Below are 18,176 nucleotides of genomic sequence, written 5' to 3' on the forward strand. Positions count from 1 at the left end.
AAGTGGGGGAGAGGTGGGCAAGTGGGGGGAGAGGTGGGCAAGTGGGGGGAGAGGTGGGCAAGTGGGGGGAGAGGTGGCAAGTGGGAGAGGTGGCAAGTGGGGGAGGTGGCAAGTGGGGGGAGAGGTGGGCAAGTGGGGGAGAGGTGGGCAAGTGGGGGGAGAGGTGGGCAAGTGGGGGAGAGGTGGGCAAGTGGGGGGAGAGGTGGGCAAGTGGGGGGAGAGGTGGGCAAGTGGGGGAGAGGTGGGCAAGTGGGGGGAGAGGTGGGCAAGTGGGGGGGAGGTGGGCAAGTGGGGGGGGAGGTGGGCAAGTGGGGGGGGAGGTGGGCAAGTGGGGGGGAGGTGGGCAAGTGGGGGGGAGAGGTGGGCAAGTGGGGGGAGAGGTGGGCAAGTGGGGGGAGAGGTGGGCAAGTGGGGGGAGAGGTGGGCAAGTGGGGGGAGAGGTGGGCAAGTGGGGGGAGAGGTGGGCAAGTGGGGGGAGAGGTGGGCAAGTGGGGGGGAGAGGTGGGCAAGTGGGGGGAGAGGTGGGCAAGTGGGGGGAGAGGTGGGCAAGTGGGGGGAGAGGTGGGCAAGTGGGGGGAGAGGTGGGCAAGTGGGGGGAGAGGTGGGCAAGTGGGGGAGAGGTGGGCAAGTGGGGGGAGAGGTGGGCAAGTGGGGGGAGAGGTGGGCAAGTGGGGGGAGAGGTGGGCAAGTGGGGGGAGAGGTGGGCAAGTGGGGGGAGAGGTGGGCAAGTGGGGGGAGAGGTGGGCAAGTGGGGGGAGAGGTGGGCAAGTGGGGGGAGAGGTGGGCAAGTGGGGGAGAGGTGGGCAAGTGGGGGGAGAGGTGGGCAAGTGGGGGGAGAGGTGGGCAAGTGGGGGGAGAGGTGGGCAAGTGGGGGGAGAGGTGGGCAAGTGGGGGGAGAGGTGGGCAAGTGGGGGGAGAGGTGGGCAAGTGGGGGGAGAGGTGGGCAAGTGGGGGGAGAGGTGGGCAAGTGGGGGGAGAGGTGGGCAAGTGGGGGGAGAGGTGGGCAAGTGGGGGGAGAGGTGGGCAAGTGGGGGGAGAGGTGGGCAAGTGGGGGGAGAGGTGGGCAAGTGGGGGGAGAGGTGGGCAAGTGGGGGAGAGGTGGGCAAGTGGGGGGGAGAGGTGGGCAAGTGGGGGGAGAGGTGGGCAAGTGGGGGGAGAGGTGGGCAAGTGGGGGGAGAGGTGGGCAAGTGGGGGGGAGAGGTGGGCAAGTGGGGGGAGGGGGGCAGGGGGGGGAGAGGTGGGCAAGTGGGGGGAGAGGTGGGCAAGTGGGGGGAGAGGTGGGCAAGTGGGGGAGAGGTGGGCAAGTGGGGGGAGAGGTGGGCAAGTGGGGGGAGAGGTGGGCAAGTGGGGGGAGAGGTGGGCAAGTGGGGGGAGAGGTGGGCAAGTGGGGGGAGAGGTGGGCAAGGGGGGAGAGGTGGGCAAGGGGGGGTAGAGGTGGCAAGGGGGGGATAGAGGTGGCAAGGGGGGGATAGAGGTGGGCAAGGGGGGAGAGAGGTGGGCAAGGGGGGAGAGAGGTGGGCAAGGGGGGGAGAGAGGTGGGCAAGGGGGGGAGAGAGGTGGGCAAGGGGGGGAGAGAGGTGGGCAAGGGGGGGAGGTGGGCAAGGGGGGGAGGTGGGCAAGGGGGGGAGAGGTGGGCAAGGGGGAGAGGTGGGCAAGTGGGGGGAGAGGTGGGCAAGTGGGGGGAGAGGTGGGCAAGTGGGGGGAGAGGTGGGCAAGGGGGGGAGTGTGGGCAGGGGGGAGAGGTGGGCAAGTGGGGGGAGAGGTGGGCAAGTGGGGGGAGAGGTGGGCAAGTGGGGGGAGAGGTGGGCAAGTGGGGGAGAGGTGGGCAAGTGGGGGGAGAGGTGGGCAAGTGGGGGGAGAGGTGGGCAAGTGGGGGGAGAGGTGGGCAAGTGGGGGGAGAGGTGGGCAAGTGGGGGGAGAGGTGGGCAAGTGGGGGGAGAGGTGGGCAAGTGGGGGGAGAGGTGGGCAAGTGGGGGGAGAGGTGGGCAAGTGGGGGGAGAGGTGGGCAAGTGGGGGGAGAGGTGGGCAAGTGGGGGGAGAGGTGGGCAAGTGGGGGAGAGGTGGGCAAGTGGGGGGAGAGGTGGGCAAGTGGGGGGAGAGGTGGGCAAGTGGGGGGGAGAGGTGGGCAAGTGGGGGGAGAGGTGGGCAAGTGGGGGGAGAGGTGGGCAAGTGGGGGGAGAGGTGGGCAAGTGGGGGGAGAGGTGGGCAAGTGGGGGGAGAGGTGGGCAAGTGGGGGGAGAGGTGGGCAAGTGGGGGAGAGGTGGGCAAGTGGGGGGAGAGGTGGGCAAGTGGGGGGAGAGGTGGGCAAGTGGGGGGAGAGGTGGGCAAGTGGGGGGAGAGGTGGGCAAGTGGGGGAGAGGTGGGCAAGTGGGGGGAGAGGTGGGCAAGTGGGGGAGAGGTGGGCAAGTGGGGGAGAGGTGGGCAAGTGGGGGGAGAGGTGGGCAAGTGGGGGAGAGAGGGGCAAGTGGGGGGAGAGGGGGCAAGGGGGGAGAGAGGTGGGCAAGGGGGGGAGAGAGGTGGGCAAGGGGGGGAGAGAGGTGGGCAAGGGGGGGGAGAGAGGTGGGCAAGGGGGGAGAGAGGTGGGCAAGGGGGGGAGAGAGGTGGGCAAGGGGGGGAGAGAGGTGGGCAAGGGGGGGAGAGAGGTGGGCAAGGGGGGGAGAGAGGTGGGCAAGGGGGGGAGAGAGGTGGGCAAGGGGGGGAGAGAGGTGGGCAAGGGGGGAGAGAGGTGGGCAAGGGGGGGAGAGAGGTGGGCAAGGGGGGGAGAGAGGTGGGCAAGGGGGGGAGAGAGGTGGGCAAGGGGGGGAGAGAGGTGGGCAAGGGGGGGGAGGTGGGCAAGGGGGGGGAGAGGTGGGCAAGGGGGGGGAGAGGTGGGCAAGGGGGGGGAGAGGTGGGCAAGTGGGGGGAGAGGGTGGGCAAGTGGGGGGAGAGGTGGGCAAGTGGGGGGAGAGGTGGGCAAGTGGGGGGAGAGGTGGGCAAGTGGGGGGGAGAGGTGGGCAAGTGGGGGAGAGGTGGGCAAGTGGGGGAGAGGTGGGCAAGTGGGGGAGAGGTGGGCAAGTGGGGGAGAGGTGGGCAAGTGGGGGAGAGGTGGGCAAGTGGGGGGAGAGGTGGGCAAGTGGGGGGAGAGGTGGGCAAGTGGGGGGAGAGGTGGGCAAGGGGGGGAGGTGGGCAAGGGGGGAGAGGTGGGCAAGGGGGAGAGGTGGGCAAGGGGGAGAGGTGGGCAAGGGGGGAGAGGTGGGCAAGGGGGGAGAGGTGGGCAAGGGGGAGAGGTGGGCAAGGGGAGAGGTGGGCAAGGGGGAGAGGTGGGCAAGGGGGAGAGGTGGGCAAGGGGGAGAGGTGGGCAAGGGGGAGAGGTGGGCAAGGGGGAGAGGTGGGCAAGGGGGAGAGGTGGGCAAGGGGGAGAGGTGGGCAAGGGGGAGAGGTGGGCAAGGGGGAGAGGTGGGCAAGGGGGAGAGGTGGGCAAGGGGGGAGGTGGGCAAGGGGGAGAGGTGGGCAAGGGGAGAGGTGGGCAAGGGGGAGAGGTGGGCAAGGGGGAGAGGTGGGCAAGGGGGAGAGGTGGGCAAGGGGGAGAGGTGGGCAAGGGGGAGAGGTGGGCAAGGGGGAGAGGTGGGGCAAGGGGGAGAGGTGGGCAAGGGGGAGAGGTGGGCAAGGGGAGAGGTGGGCAAGGGGGAGAGGTGGGCAAGGGGGAGAGGTGGGCAAGGGGGAGAGGTGGGCAAGGGGGAGAGGTGGGCAAGGGGAGAGGTGGGCAAGGGGGAGAGGTGGGCAAGGGGGAGAGGTGGGCAAGGGGGAGAGGTGGGCAAGGGGGAGAGGTGGGCAAGGGGGAGAGGTGGGCAAGGGGGAGAGGTGGGCAAGGGGGAGAGGTGGGCAAGGGGGAGAGGTGGGCAAGGGGGAGAGGTGGGCAAGGGGGAGAGGTGGGCAAGGGGGAGAGGTGGGCAAGGGGGAGAGGTGGGCAAGGGGGAGAGGTGGGCAAGGGGGAGAGGTGGCAAGGAGGGGAGAGGTGGGCAAGGGGGAGAGGTGGGCAAGGGGGAGAGGTGGGCAAGGGGGAGAGGTGGGCAAGGGGGAGAGGTGGGCAAGGGGGAGAGGTGGGCAAGGGGGAGAGGTGGGCAAGGGGGAGAGGTGGGCAAGGGGGAGAGGTGGGCAAGGGGAGAGGTGGGCAAGGGGGAGAGGTGGGCAAGGGGGAGAGGTGGGCAAGGGGGAGAGGTGGCAAGGGGGAGAGGTGGGCAAGGGGGAGAGGTGGGCAAGGGGGAGAGGTGGGCAAGGGGGAGAGGTGGGCAAGGGGGAGAGGTGGGCAAGGGGAGAGGTGGGCAAGGGGGAGAGGTGGGCAAGGGGGAGAGGTGGGCAAGGGGGAGAGGTGGGCAAGGGGGGAGAGGTGGGCAAGGGGGAGAGGTGGGCAAGGGGGAGAGGTGGGCAAGGGGGAGAGGTGGGCAAGGGGGAGAGGTGGGCAAGGGGGAGAGGTGGGCAAGGGGGAGAGGTGGGCAAGGGGAGAGGTGGGCAAGGGGGAGAGGTGGGCAAGGGGGAGAGGTGGGCAAGGGGGAGAGGTGGGCAAGGGGGAGAGGTGGGCAAGGGGGAGAGGTGGGCAAGGGGGAGAGGTGGGCAAGGGGAGGAGAGGTGGGCAAGGGGGAGAGGTGGGCAAGGGGGGAGAGGTGGGCAAGGGGGAGAGGTGGGCAAGGGGGAGAGGTGGGCAAGGGGGAGAGGTGGGCAAGGGGGAGAGGTGGGCAAGGGGGAGAGGTGGGCAAGGGGAGAGGTGGGCAAGGGGGAGAGGTGGGCAAGGGGGAGAGGTGGGCAAGGGGGAGAGGTGGGCAAGGGGGAGAGGTGGGCAAGGGGAGAGGTGGGCAAGGGGGAGAGGTGGGCAAGGGGGAGAGGTGGGCAAGGGGGAGAGGTGGGCAAGGGGGAGAGGTGGGCAAGGGGGAGAGGTGGGCAAGGGGGAGAGGTGGGCAAGGGGGAGAGGTGGGCAAGGGGAGAGGTGGGCAAGGGGGAGAGGTGGGCAAGGGGGAGAGGTGGGCAAGGGGGAGAGGTGGGCAAGGGGGAGAGGTGGGCAAGGGGGAGAGGTGGGCAAGGGGGAGAGGTGGGCAAGGGGGAGAGGTGGGCAAGGGGGAGAGGTGGGCAAGGGGGAGAGGTGGGCAAGGGGGAGAGGTGGGCAAGGGGGAGAGGTGGGCAAGGGGGAGAGGTGGGCAAGGGGAGAGGTGGGCAAGGGGGAGAGGTGGGCAAGGGGGAGAGGTGGGCAAGGGGGAGAGGTGGGCAAGGGGGAGAGGTGGGCAAGGGGGAGAGGTGGGCAAGGGGGAGAGGTGGGCAAGGGGGAGAGGTGGGCAAGGGGGAGAGGTGGGCAAGGGGGAGAGGTGGGCAAGGGGGAGAGGTGGGCAAGGGGGAGAGGTGGGCAAGGGGGAGAGGTGGGCAAGGGGGAGAGGTGGGCAAGGGGGAGAGGTGGGCAAGGGGGAGAGGTGGGCAAGGGGGAGAGGTGGGCAAGGGGGAGAGGTGGGCAAGGGGGAGAGGTGGGCAAGGGGGAGAGGTGGGCAAGGGGGAGAGGTGGGCAAGGGGGAGAGGTGGGCAAGGGGGGAGAGGTGGGCAAGGGGGAGAGGTGGGCAAGGGGGAGAGGTGGGCAAGGGGGAGAGGTGGGCAAGGGGGAGAGGTGGGCAAGGGGGAGAGGTGGGCAAGGGGGAGAGGTGGGCAAGGGGGAGAGGTGGGCAAGGGGGAGAGGTGGGCAAGGGGGAGAGGAGAGGTGGGCAAGGGGGAGAGGTGGGCAAGGGGGAGAGGTGGGCAAGGGGGAGAGGTGGGCAAGGGGGAGAGGTGGGCAAGGGGGAGAGGTGGGCAAGGGGGAGAGGTGGGCAAGGGGGAGAGGTGGGCAAGGGGGAGAGGTGGGCAAGGGGAGAGGTGGGCAAGGGGGAGAGGTGGGCAAGGGGAGAGGTGGGCAAGGGGGAGAGGTGGGCAAGGGGGAGAGGTGGGCAAGGGGGAGAGGTGGGCAAGGGGGAGAGGTGGGCAAGGGGGAGGGGTGGGCAAGGGGGAGAGGTGGGCAAGGGGGAGAGGTGGGCAAGGGGGAGAGGTGGGCAAGGGGGAGAGGTGGGCAAGGGGGAGAGGTGGGCAAGGGGGAGAGGTGGGCAAGGGGGAGAGGTGGGCAAGGGGAGGAGGTGGGCAAGGGGGAGGAGGTGGGCAAGGGGGAGGGTGGGCAAGGGGGAGGTGTGGGCAAGGGGAGGGTGGCAAGGGGGAGGGGTGGGCAAGGGGGAGGGGTGGGCAAGGGGGAGGGGGTGGGCAAGGGGGAGGGTGGGCAAGGGGGAGGGGTGGGCAAGGGGGAGGGGTGGGCAAGGGGAGGGTGGGCAAGGGGGAGGGGTGGGCAAGGGGGAGGGTGGGCAAGGGGAGGGTGGGCAAGGGGGAGGGGTGGGCAAGGGGGAGGGGTGGGCAAGGGGGAGGGGTGGGCAAGGGGGAGGGGTGGGCAAGGGGGAGGGTGGGCAAGGGGGAGGGGTGGGCAAGGGGGAGGGGTGGGCAAGGGGGAGGGGTGGGCAAGGGGGAGGGGGTGGGCAAGGGGGAGGGTGGGCAAGGGGGAGGGGTGGGCAAGGGGGAGGGGTGGGCAAGGGGGAGGGGTGGGCAAGGGGGAGGGGTGGGCAAGGGGGAGGGGTGGGCAAGGGGGAGGGGTGGGCAAGGGGGAGGGGTGGGCAAGGGGGAGGGGTGGGCAAGGGGAGGGGTGGGCAAGGGGGAGGGGTGGGCAAGGGGGAGGGTGGGCAAGGGGGAGGGGTGGGCAAGGGGGAGGGGTGGGCAAGGGGGAGGGGTGGGCAAGGGGAGGGGTGGGCAAGGGGGAGGGGTGGGCAAGGGGGAGGGGTGGGCAAGGGGGAGGGGTGGGCAAGGGGGAGGGGTGGGCAAGGGGGAGGGGTGGGCAAGGGGGAGGGGTGGGCAAGGGGGAGGGGTGGGCAAGGGGGAGGGGTGGGCAAGGGGGAGGGGTGGGCAAGGGGGAGGGGTGGGCAAGGGGGAGGGAGTGGGCAAGGGGGAGGGGTGGGCAAGGGGGAGGGGTGGGCAAGGGGGAGGGGTGGGCAAGGGGAGGGGTGGGCAAGGGGGAGGGGTGGGCAAGGGGGAGGGGTGGGCAAGGGGGAGGGGTGGGCAAGGGGGAGGGGTGGGCAAGGGGGAGGGTGGGCAAGGGGGAGGGGTGGGCAAGGGGGAGGGGAGTGGGCAAGGGGGAGGGGTGGGCAAGGGGGAGGGGTGGGCAAGGGGGAGGGTGGGCAAGGGGGAGGGGTGGGCAAGGGGGAGGGGTGGGCAAGGGGGAGGGGTGGGCAAGGGGGAGGGGTGGGCAAGGGGGAGGGGTGGGCAAGGGGGAGGGGTGGGCAAGGGGGAGGGGTGGGCAAGGGGGAGGGGTGGGCAAGGGGGAGGGGTGGGCAAGGGGGAGGGGTGGGCAAGGGGGAGGGGTGGGCAAGGGGGAGGGGTGGGCAAGGGGGAGGGGTGGGCAAGGGGGAGGGGTGGGCAAGGGGGAGGGGTGGGCAAGGGGAGGGGTGGGCAAGGGGGAGGGTGGGCAGGGGGAGGGGTGGGCAAGGGGAGGGGTGGGCAAGGGGGAGGGGTGGGCAAGGGGGAGGGGTGGGCAAGGGGGAGGGGTGGGCAAGGGGGAGGGGTGGGCAAGGGGGAGGGGTGGGCAAGGGGGAGGGTGGGCAAGGGGGAGGGGTGGGCAAGGGGGAGGGGTGGGCAAGGGGGAGGGGTGGGCAAGGGGGAGGGGTGGGCAAGGGGGAGGGGTGGGCAAGGGGGAGGGGTGGCAAGGGGAGGGGTGGCAAGGGGGAGGGGTGGGCAAGGGGGAGGGGTGGGCAAGGGGAGGGGTGGGCAAGGGGGAGGGGTGGGCAAGGGGGGGTGGGCAAGGGGGAGGGGTGGGCAAGGGGGAGGGGTGGGCAAGGGGGAGGGGTGGGCAAGGGGGGAGGGGTGGGCAAGGGGGAGGGGTGGGCAAGGGGGAGGGTGGCAAGGGGGAGGGGTGGGCAAGGGGGAGGGGTGGGCAAGGGGGAGGGGTGGGCAAGGGGGAGGGGTGGGCAAGGGGGAGGGGTGGGCAAGGGGGAGGGGTGGGCAAGGGGGAGGGGTGGGCAAGGGGGAGGGGTGGGCAAGGGGGAGGGGTGGGCAAGGGGGAGGGGTGGGCAAGGGGGAGGGGTGGGCAAGGGGGAGGGGTGGGCAAGGGGAGGGGTGGGCAAGGGGGAGGGGTGGGCAAGGGGGAGGGGTGGGCAAGGGGGAGGGGTGGGCAAGGGGGAGGGGTGGGCAAGGGGGAGGGGTGGGCAAGGGGGAGGGGTGGGCAAGGGGGAGGGGTGGGCAAGGGGGAGGGGTGGGCAAGGGGGAGGGGTGGGCAAGGGGGAGGGGTGGGCAAGGGGGAGGGGTGGGCAAGGGGGAGGGGTGGGCAAGGGGGAGGGGTGGGCAAGGGGGAGGGGTGGGCAAGGGGGAGGGGTGGGCAAGGGGGAGGGGTGGGCAAGGGGGAGGGGTGGGCAAGGGGGAGGGGTGGGCAAGGGGGAGGGGTGGGCAAGGGGGAGGGGTGGGCAAGGGGGAGGGGTGGGCAAGGGGGAGGGGTGGGCAAGGGGGAGGGGTGGGCAAGGGGGAGGGGTGGGCAAGGGGGAGGGGGTGGGCAAGGGGAGGGGTGGGCAAGGGGGAGGGGTGGGCAAGGGGGAGGGGTGGGCAAGGGGGAGGGGTGGGCAAGGGGGAGGGGTGGGCAAGGGGGAGGGGTGGGCAAGGGGGAGGGGTGGGCAAGGGGGAGGGGTGGGCAAGGGGGAGGGGTGGGCAAGGGGGAGGGGTGGGCAAGGGGAGGGGTGGGCAAGGGGGAGGGGTGGGCAAGGGGAGGGGGTGGGCAAGGGGGAGGGGTGGGCAAGGGGGAGGGGTGGGCAAGGGGGAGGGGTGGGCAAGGGGGAGGGGTGGGCAAGGGGGGAGGGGTGGGCAAGGGGGAGGGGTGGGCAAGGGGGGAGGGGTGGGCAAGGGGGAGGGGTGGGCAAGGGGGAGGGTGGGCAAGGGGGAGGGGTGGGCAAGGGGGAGGGGTGGGCAAGGGGGAGGGGTGGGCAAGGGGGAGGGGTGGGCAAGGGGGAGGGGTGGGCAAGGGGGAGGGGTGGGCAAGGGGGAGGGGTGGGCAAGGGGGAGGGGTGGGCAAGGGGGAGGGGTGGGCAAGGGGGAGGGGTGGGCAAGGGGGAGGGGTGGGCAAGGGGGGGGAAGGGGGTGGGCAAGGGGGAGGGGTGGGCAAGGGGGAGGGGTGGGCAAGGGGGAGGGGTGGGCAAGGGGGAGGGGTGGGCAAGGGGGAGGGGTGGGCAAGGGGAGGGGTGGGCAAGGGGGAGGGGTGGGCAAGGGGGAGGGGTGGGCAAGGGGGAGGGGTGGGCAAGGGGGAGGGGTGGGCAAGGGGGAGGGTGGGCAAGGGGAGGGGTGGGCAAGGGGGAGGGGTGGGCAAGGGGGAGGGGTGGGCAAGGGGAGGGGTGGGCAAGGGGGAGGGGTGGGCAAGGGGGAGGGGTGGGCAAGGGGGAGGGGTGGGCAAGGGGGAGAGGTGGGCAAGGGGGAGGGTGGGCAAGGGGAGGGTGGGCAAGGGGGAGAGGTGGGCAAGGGGGAGAGGTGGGCAAGGGGGAGAGGTGGGCAAGGGGAGAGGTGGGCAAGGGGGAGGTGGGCAAGGGGGAGAGGTGGGCAAGGGGGAGAGGTGGGCAAGGGGAGAGGTGGGCAAGGGGGAGAGGTGGGCAAGGGGGAGAGGTGGGCAAGGGGGAGAGGTGGGCAAGGGGGAGAGGTGGGCAAGGGGGAGAGGTGGGCAAGGGGGAGAGGTGGGCAAGGGGGAGAGGTGGGCAAGGGGGAGAGGTGGGCAAGGGGGAGAGGTGGGCAAGGGGGAGAGGTGGGCAAGGGGGAGAGGTGGGCAAGGGGGAGAGGTGGGCAAGGGGAGAGGTGGGCAAGGGGGAGAGGTGGGCAAGGGGGAGAGGTGGGCAAGGGGGAGAGGTGGGCAAGGGGGAGAGGTGGGCAAGGGGAGAGGTGGGCAAGGGGGAGAGGTGGGCAAGGGGGAGAGGTGGGCAAGGGGGAGAGGTGGGCAAGGGGAGAGGTGGGCAAGGGGGAGAGGGGCAGGGGAGAGGTGGGCAAGGGGGAGAGGTGGGCAAGGGGGAGAGGTGGGCAAGGGGGAGAGGTGGGCAAGGGGGAGAGGTGGGCAAGGGGGAGAGGTGGCAAGGGGGAGAGGTGGGCAAGGGGGAGAGGTGGGCAAGGGGGAGAGGTGGGCAAGGGGGAGAGGTGGGCAAGGGGGAGAGGTGGGCAAGGGGGAGAGGTGGGCAAGGGGGAGAGGTGGGCAAGGGGGAGAGGTGGGCAAGGGGAGAGGTGGGCAAGGGGGAGAGGTGGGCAAGGGGGAGAGGTGGGCAAGGGGGAGAGGTGGGCAAGGGGGAGAGGTGGGCAAGGGGGAGAGGTGGGCAAGGGGGAGAGGTGGGCAAGGGGAGAGGTGGGCAAGGGGAGAGGTGGGCAAGGGGGAGAGGTGGGCAAGGGGGAGAGGTGGGCAAGGGGGAGAGGTGGGCAAGGGGGAGAGGTGGGCAAGGGGGAGAGGTGGGCAAGGGGGAGAGGTGGGCAAGGGGGAGAGGTGGGCAAGGGGGAGAGGTGGGCAAGGGGGAGAGGTGGGCAAGGGGGAGAGGTGGGCAAGGGGGAGAGGTGGGCAAGGGGGAGAGGTGGGCAAGGGGGAGAGGTGGGCAAGGGGGAGAGGTGGGCAAGGGGGAGAGGTGGGCAAGGGGAGAGGTGGGCAAGGGGGAGAGGTGGGCAAGGGGGAGAGGTGGGCAAGGGGGAGAGGTGGGCAAGGGGGAGAGGTGGGCAAGGGGGAGAGGTGGGCAAGGGGGAGAGGTGGGCAAGGGGGAGAGGTGGGCAAGGGGGAGAGGTGGGCAAGGGGGAGAGGTGGGCAAGGGGGAGAGGTGGGCAAGGGGGAGAGGTGGGCAAGGGGAGAGGTGGGCAAGGGGGAGAGGTGGGCAAGGGGGAGAGGTGGGCAAGGGGGAGAGGTGGGCAAGGGGGAGAGGTGGGCAAGGGGGAGAGGTGGGCAAGGGGGAGAGGTGGGCAAGGGGGAGAGGTGGGCAAGGGGGAGAGGTGGGCAAGGGGAGAGGTGGGCAAGGGGGAGAGGGTGGGCAAGGGGGAGAGGTGGGCAAGGGGGAGAGGTGGGCAAGGGGGAGAGGTGGGCAAGGGGGAGAGGTGGGCAAGGGGGAGAGGTGGGCAAGGGGGAGAGGTGGGCAAGGGGGAGAGGTGGGCAAGGGGGAGAGGTGGGCAAGGGGGAGAGGTGGGCAAGGGGGAGAGGTGGGCAAGGGGAGAGGTGGGCAAGGGGGAGAGGTGGGCAAGGGGGAGAGGTGGGCAAGGGGGAGAGGTGGGCAAGGGGGGAGAGGTGGGCAAGGGGGAGAGGTGGGCAAGGGGGAGAGGTGGGCAAGGGGGAGAGGTGGGCAAGGGGGAGAGGTGGGCAAGGGGGAGAGGTGGGCAAGGGGGAGAGGTGGGCAAGGGGGAGAGGTGGGCAAGGGGGAGAGGTGGGCAAGGGGGAGAGGTGGGCAAGGGGGAGAGGTGGGCAAGGGGGAGAGGTGGGCAAGGGGGAGAGGTGGGCAAGGGGGAGAGGTGGGCAAGGGGGAGAGGTGGGCAAGGGGGAGAGGTGGGCAAGGGGGAGAGGTGGGCAAGGGGGAGAGGTGGGCAAGGGGGAGAGGTGGGCAAGGGGGAGAGGTGGGCAAGGGGGAGAGGTGGGCAAGGGGGAGAGGTGGGCAAGGGGGAGAGGTGGGCAAGGGGGAGAGGTGGGCAAGGGGGAGAGGTGGGCAAGGGGGAGAGGTGGGCAAGGGGGAGAGGTGGGCAAGGGGGAGAGGTGGGCAAGGGGGAGAGGTGGGCAAGGGGGAGAGGTGGGCAAGGGGGAGAGGTGGGCAAGGGGGAGAGGTGGGCAAGGGGGAGAGGTGGGCAAGGGGGAGAGGTGGGCAAGGGGGAGAGGTGGGCAAGGGGGAGAGGTGGGCAAGGGGGAGAGGTGGGCAAGGGGGAGAGGTGGGCAAGGGGGAGAGGTGGGCAAGGGGGAGAGGTGGGCAAGGGGGAGAGGTGGGCAAGGGGGAGAGGTGGGCAAGGGGAGAGGTGGGCAAGGGGAGAGGTGGGCAAGGGGGGAGAGGTGGGCAAGGGGGAGAGGTGGGCAAGGGGGAGAGGTGGGCAAGGGGGAGAGGTGGGCAAGGGGGAGAGGTGGGCAAGGGGGAGAGGTGGGCAAGGGGGAGAGGTGGGCAAGGGGGAGAGGTGGGCAAGGGGGAGAGGTGGGCAAGGGGGAGAGGTGGGCAAGGGGGAGAGGTGGGCAAGGGGGAGAGGTGGGCAAGGGGGAGAGGTGGGCAAGGGGGAGAGGTGGGCAAGGGGGAGAGGTGGGCAAGGGGGAGAGGTGGGCAAGGGGGAGAGGTGGGCAAGGGGGAGAGGTGGGCAAGGGGGAGAGGTGGGCAAGGGGGAGAGGTGGGCAAGGGGGAGAGGTGGCAAGGGGGAGAGGTGGCAAGGGGGAGAGGTGGGCAAGGGGGAGAGGTGGGCAAGGGGGAGAGGTGGGCAAGGGGGAGAGGTGGGCAAGGGGGAGAGGTGGGCAAGGGGGAGAGGTGGGCAAGGGGGAGAGGTGGGCAAGGGGGAGAGGTGGGCAAGGGGGAGAGGTGGGCAAGGGGGAGAGGTGGGCAAGGGGGAGAGGTGGGCAAGGGGGAGAGGTGGGCAAGGGGGAGAGGTGGGCAAGGGGGAGAGGTGGGCAAGGGGGAGAGGTGGGCAAGGGGGAGAGGTGGGCAAGGGGGAGAGGTGGGCAAGGGGGAGAGGTGGGCAAGGGGGAGAGGTGGGCAAGGGGGAGAGGTGGGCAAGGGGGAGAGGTGGGCAAGGGGGAGAGGTGGGCAAGGGGGAGAGGTGGGCAAGGGGGAGAGGTGGGCAAGGGGGAGAGGTGGGCAAGAGGGGGAGAGGTGGGCAAGGGGGAGAGGTGGGCAAGGGGGAGAGGTGGGCAAGGGGGAGAGGTGGGCAAGGGGGAGAGGTGGGCAAGGGGGAGAGGTGGGCAAGGGGGAGAGGTGGGCAAGGGGAGAGGTGGGCAAGGGGAGAGGTGGGCAAGGGGGAGAGGTGGGCAAGGGGGAGAGGTGGGCAAGGGGGAGAGGTGGGCAAGGGGAGAGGTGGGCAAGGGGGAGAGGTGGGCAAGGGGGAGAGGTGGGCAAGGGGGAGAGGTGGGCAAGGGGGAGAGGTGGGCAAGGGGGAGAGGTGGGCAAGGGGGAGAGGTGGGCAAGGGGGAGAGGTGGGCAAGGGGGAGAGGTGGGCAAGGGGGAGAGGAGGTGGGCAAGGGGGGGAAGAGGTGGGCAAGTGGGGGAAGAGGTGGGCAAGGGGGGGAAGTGGGCAAGGGGGGGAGAAAGAGTTGGGGGGAGAAAGAGTTGGGGGGGGGGAGAAAGAGTTGGGGGGGGGGAGAAAGAGTTGGGGGGGGGGGAGAAAGAGTTGGGGGGGGGAGAAAGAGTTGGGGGGGGGAGAAAGAGTTGGGGGGGGGGGAGAAAGAGTTGGGGGGGGGAGAAAGAGTTGGGGGGGGGAGAAAGAGTTGGGGGGGGGGGAGAAAGAGTTGGGGGGGGGGGGAGAAAGAGTTGGGGGGGGGAGAAAGAGTTGGGGGGGGGGAGAAAGAGTTGGGGGGGGCAGAAAGAGTTGGGGGGGCAGAAAGAGTTGGGGGTGGGGGGGGGAAAGAGGTCGTGGCCACATTCCCCTCACCACAAGCTGCTGCCCGGACACGGCGGGGAACTCGGGCCTTTTGCAGGGCCGCGGCTGCTCCGTCTCCATGTTTCCTGTTCCCGGCTCCATCTTCCTCTTCCGTTTGACCCGCTTCTTGGGGACGCTGAGGAATTCCGGTCCTGGCTCTGATACCAGGCCTGTGTCCATCTCGCTCGCCGCCGCCATGACAGCTACTCATAAAGGACCCTCCCGAGGACTGTCCGCGCCACTCGCCTGATTCCTTCCCCATTGGCGGATAGACCATATTCACAGTGACGTTTGCAGCCCAGTGAGGACCCCTGTTGTCATGCGCACTGCACAACGCTGGCTGCAGCACGTGGACAGTGAAGACTTCCACCTTCAATCTGGAGTTTCAGGCCTCGGAAAAAAATACATATCTGCATTTATTTATCGCCTTTCATCCCATGTGACATCCCAAGCTGCTTTACAACCAAAGAAGTACTTCTTGAAAGTTTCTAATGTTGGAAACACGGCAGTCCTTTCGTTTCAGATTCCAGCATCCGCAGTAATTTGCTTTTATCCAGTGTTTAACTCACTGCCACCTCTGCCTACCCTGAAGAAGTACTGCTCTTCTCTCCGACAGGATTTCCGTATGTCCCTCTCCCACTATCTACCTTCAATGCTTTCCATTTCTCTCTTAGTGTGGGGCAAGGTATTTACCAAGACTCACTTCCACAGCCATATTTCCTTCCTCGGTGACTGTCTTCTTTTCCGACTTACCCCACGGGGATTTCAACTTAAATTCCACTCTGCATGTAACCTCCAGGATTCTCTGCTGTTTGGCCTTTCACATCTTTTGTCCTCTCTGGGGACTGCACTCTTTTAGCACTCTTTCCCCTTGGTTTCTGTGGCCATCAGCACCCGGCTTCCCTGGGTTTCTGTGGCTATGACTCATTTTTCATTCTCACTCCACAGTATAAATATTTCCCACTTTCTCTGCCTGTTAGCTTTGACAAAGAGTCATCAGACTCAAAACGTTAGCTCTTTTCTCTCCCTACAGATGCTGCCAGACCTGCTGAGATTTTCCAGCATTTTCTATTTTATTTCAGATTTCCAGCATCTGTAATATTTTGCTTTTCCTTAAAATACTGCAGTGGTTTGCCATTGTACTTCTGGTCACCCCATATGTAATTAAGATGACCACACACACACCCAGGGTGTCATAACACTTCATTTTAAGTGTCTGTACCTTTGAACTTTGAACAGGGTGACTTAACTTTCCCACAATTTTTAGGCCTTCCCGGCACATGTTTAGTTGTCCTAGAAGTCATCTACATCAGCCAGTCTTTGGGTCTGTGATTGCATCACCCACTATTCACTTCTGCATGATCCATGTTGTTAAATAAAAATGGACACAGCAATTTTGCTTCCAACTGTATATGGAATTATAAAAAAGCTTTGAGTTTTTTGTGCTATCATTTCGAAATTCCACCAAGCACACCCCTACCAACCAATTCAACGTTCCACAAGGTATTGGAAAACATTATGGTCAGTGGTAAAATGTGCGCCAGGCCATCCATAATTTGAAAATTTTCAGCTTAATTCATGAACAATTTACTAATAACTGAAACACTTGCAGTGGACAAACATTTACAGTGGACATTTATTCTTTCACAGGACTTGGGTATTGCTATTTATTGACCATTCCTAAATGCCCTTCCGAAGACAGCACTGTGCTGCCTTCTTGAACCACTGCTGTCCACATGGTGTAGCTGCACCCAATGCTGTTAGGAAGAGAGGTCCAGGATTTTTAATTTATCGATGTACACCTAAAATGGATGTAAGGAAATTGATTCCTTCCACAATTGATCGCAAATTCTGGGAAAATTCCACCTTTTGGGGAGACAGTGGTTCAGTGGTAATGTCACTGGACTACTAATCCAGAGGCAGGGCAAATTCTCTGGGGACATGGGTTCAAGTATCACCATGGCATCAGGTGGAATTTAAATTCAATAATATAATTGTGGAATTGAAACACTAGTCTCAGTAATGGTGATGCTGAAACCATCATTGATTGTTGTAAAAACACATTTCCCAGACTGGCCAACATGCAGACTCCAGACCCACAGCAATGTGTTTGACTTAACTGAAATGGCAGAGCAAGTCATTTCGATCAAGGGCAATAAAGGATGGGTAACAAAAGTTGGTCTTGCTTGCGAAACCCACATCCCATGAAAGAATAAAAGAAAGATCAGCATTCAATTGACCTTTAATTTTTGTGTGATGTTTGTTGAGGAATAAATATTGGCCAGGCCATTTAGGGTAACTTCCTTGCTCTTCTTCAAAATAGTGCTACAGAATCTTTTAAGTCGATTTGAGGGGGCAGGCAGGCTCCCAATTTAAAATCACAATCATATTATGACAAAATAATGGGACAGAGGTTAAAATCATTGAAACTTACAAATATCTCACTGAGTCCAAATATTATCTTTCTGCTGGCTTACTCATTCCATTAAAATCACTCACATTTACCCCGAGGATTCCTAGAATCAGCTTCCTAGGCTATGTAGAAATACAGTAAAAAAGGCATCCTTTAAGAGTAGGATGATTAACTCTTGGGGAATAAGTTAAGGAATCATAGAGGCACTGTTCAATGCGTAAGAGCAGCGGGTGGAGTTTGAAATTCCCCCAGACACATGCTGATAGCCCCCAACTGCAAATCATGGCACTTCCGGGACCAACACATGGGTAAAAATAAGATTGGCTGATGTCTGCAGAAGTGAATAGTGATGCAATCACAGACACAAAGACGGGCTGTGTAGATGAATTCTAGGACAACTAAACATGTGCCGGGAAGGCCTGAAAAATATGGGAAAGTTAAGTCACAGGAACAGACACATGAAATGAGGTGTTATGACACCCTGGGCATGTGTGTGGTCAATTACAGCCCCACAGACCCCGAAATCACAAGTGGTGCAATGGTTAACACTCTGACGAGGACCCAGGTCACTGTCTGTGTGGAATTTGCACATTCTCCCTGTGTCTGGGTGAGTCTCACCCCCATACCCCAAAGATGTGCAGGATAGGTGGTTTGGCCACGCTAAATTGCCCCTTAATTGGAACAAAAAACATTGGGCAGTTTAAATTTATTTTTAAAAAGACCTCAAAGTCCTAACATTAATTAACTTTTTTTTTCCTGAGATCTTTACCCCTTCACTGCTCTAATGAGTTACAGACACCAGATTTATAAGTAAAACATTAAAAAAAAAAGTTTATTTATAACAAGAGTGAAAGCTGAACATATAATGGAAATAATGAAGCAATCTCCTACTACTACTACTACTAATAATAATAATATTCTTTATTGTCACAAGTAGGCTTACATTAACACTGTGTAGCCATCTGGGATGGCCACTTCCAACTAGGTACAGAGAAACTCGCAAAGCCTAGCGGGTAAAATGGACAAGACAAGACTCAGGCAGGCTCAGAGCCTGAAATGCATATTCATAAGCCAGAAGTCCAGACGGTATCGAAACTCCGTCCAATTAGCATTGTAATGGGGCCGATTAGCATTTGATGGCCCATCTTCACCAAAACAAAGGACTGGTACTCAAGCAACCGGGACAGTCCCAGACATTTTGGCGCCACTCCCTGTTCAAGGGAAACGCAAACAACAGGGTCAGTGACCGCTTGGGACACGCCCAGCCATCCAGATCCCCGCCCACTTATTGGCTAAGGAATCGAATGGAGTGATCATGTGATCACCCAATTAGTAAGGCCCAAATCGAAGGACCGCCCAAAAGAGCGCGAAACCCCCGCCCCCCCCCCCCCCCCACCCCCGAGTATAAGAAGAAGAGTTTGCCATATGTTCACTCTCTTGGCCTTGGTACCCGAGTCACGGCCTTCGCCAATTGCAGCAACACAGAAGCGAGTCCAAGTTCAACGTCCGCTACCAGACGGATGAGCCCATCTGAGCAGCAGTTACTCCTTCAAACCCGAGAGATCCAGAATTGAACAGCGGCCACTGTTTTCTGACCTAAGCCGGGTGCCCGAAGTTAAGTACAGGTTGTCTTCGTCGATAGGTGTAGTTAACTAGTCGTGTTTATGTTACATGACTAATTGTGTGTAAATAAAGTATCCTTGACCTTGAACTAACTAGCTGGTGTTTGGCTCTTTGATCGATAGCCAGTTGAAACTTATGGTGGTATCATTTGATACCTGGCAACTCTAAGCATTAGGACATAGATAACACAGAAAGAAGGGCAAAATCACTGATTGCCATAATTGGAACAGAGCCACAGAAAGACAAAGTAGAAGAAACGCGCAACAACTGCAATGAAGTTACTGTGAAAATCCCCTGGTCACCACATTCCGGCACCTGTTCGAGTACACAGAGAGAGAATTCAGAATGTCCAATTCACCTAACAGCATGTGTTTCAGAACTTGTGGGAGGAAACCAGAGCATCTGGAGGAAACCCACGCAGATACGGGGAGAACGTGCAGTCTCCGCACAGACAGTGACCCAAGCTGGCAATCGAACCTGGGACCTTGGTGCTGTGAAGCAGCAGAGCTAACCACTGTGCTACCATGCTGCATACTAG

The 18,176-nt window shown here is 64.9% G+C and overlaps 1 protein-coding gene across 1 annotated transcript in view; it reads right to left on the reverse strand.

Annotated features, from left to right (window-relative positions):
• The window catches only part of pno1 (partner of NOB1 homolog), a 38,262-nt gene extending 24,428 nt beyond the window's left edge, over positions 1-13,834 (reverse strand). Inside the window, exon 1 of the mRNA XM_072506821.1 lies at positions 13,615-13,834. Coding sequence (XP_072362922.1) covers positions 13,615-13,800 — 186 coding nt within the window. The 5' untranslated portion in view covers positions 13,801-13,834. The remainder of the gene's footprint in view (positions 1-13,614) is intronic.
• Positions 13,835-18,176: the final 4,342 nt, after the last annotated feature.

The sequence above is a fragment of the Scyliorhinus torazame genome, chromosome 1 (assembly GCF_047496885.1).
Source record: "Scyliorhinus torazame isolate Kashiwa2021f chromosome 1, sScyTor2.1, whole genome shotgun sequence".
Taxonomy (NCBI): Eukaryota; Metazoa; Chordata; class Chondrichthyes; order Carcharhiniformes; family Scyliorhinidae; genus Scyliorhinus; species Scyliorhinus torazame.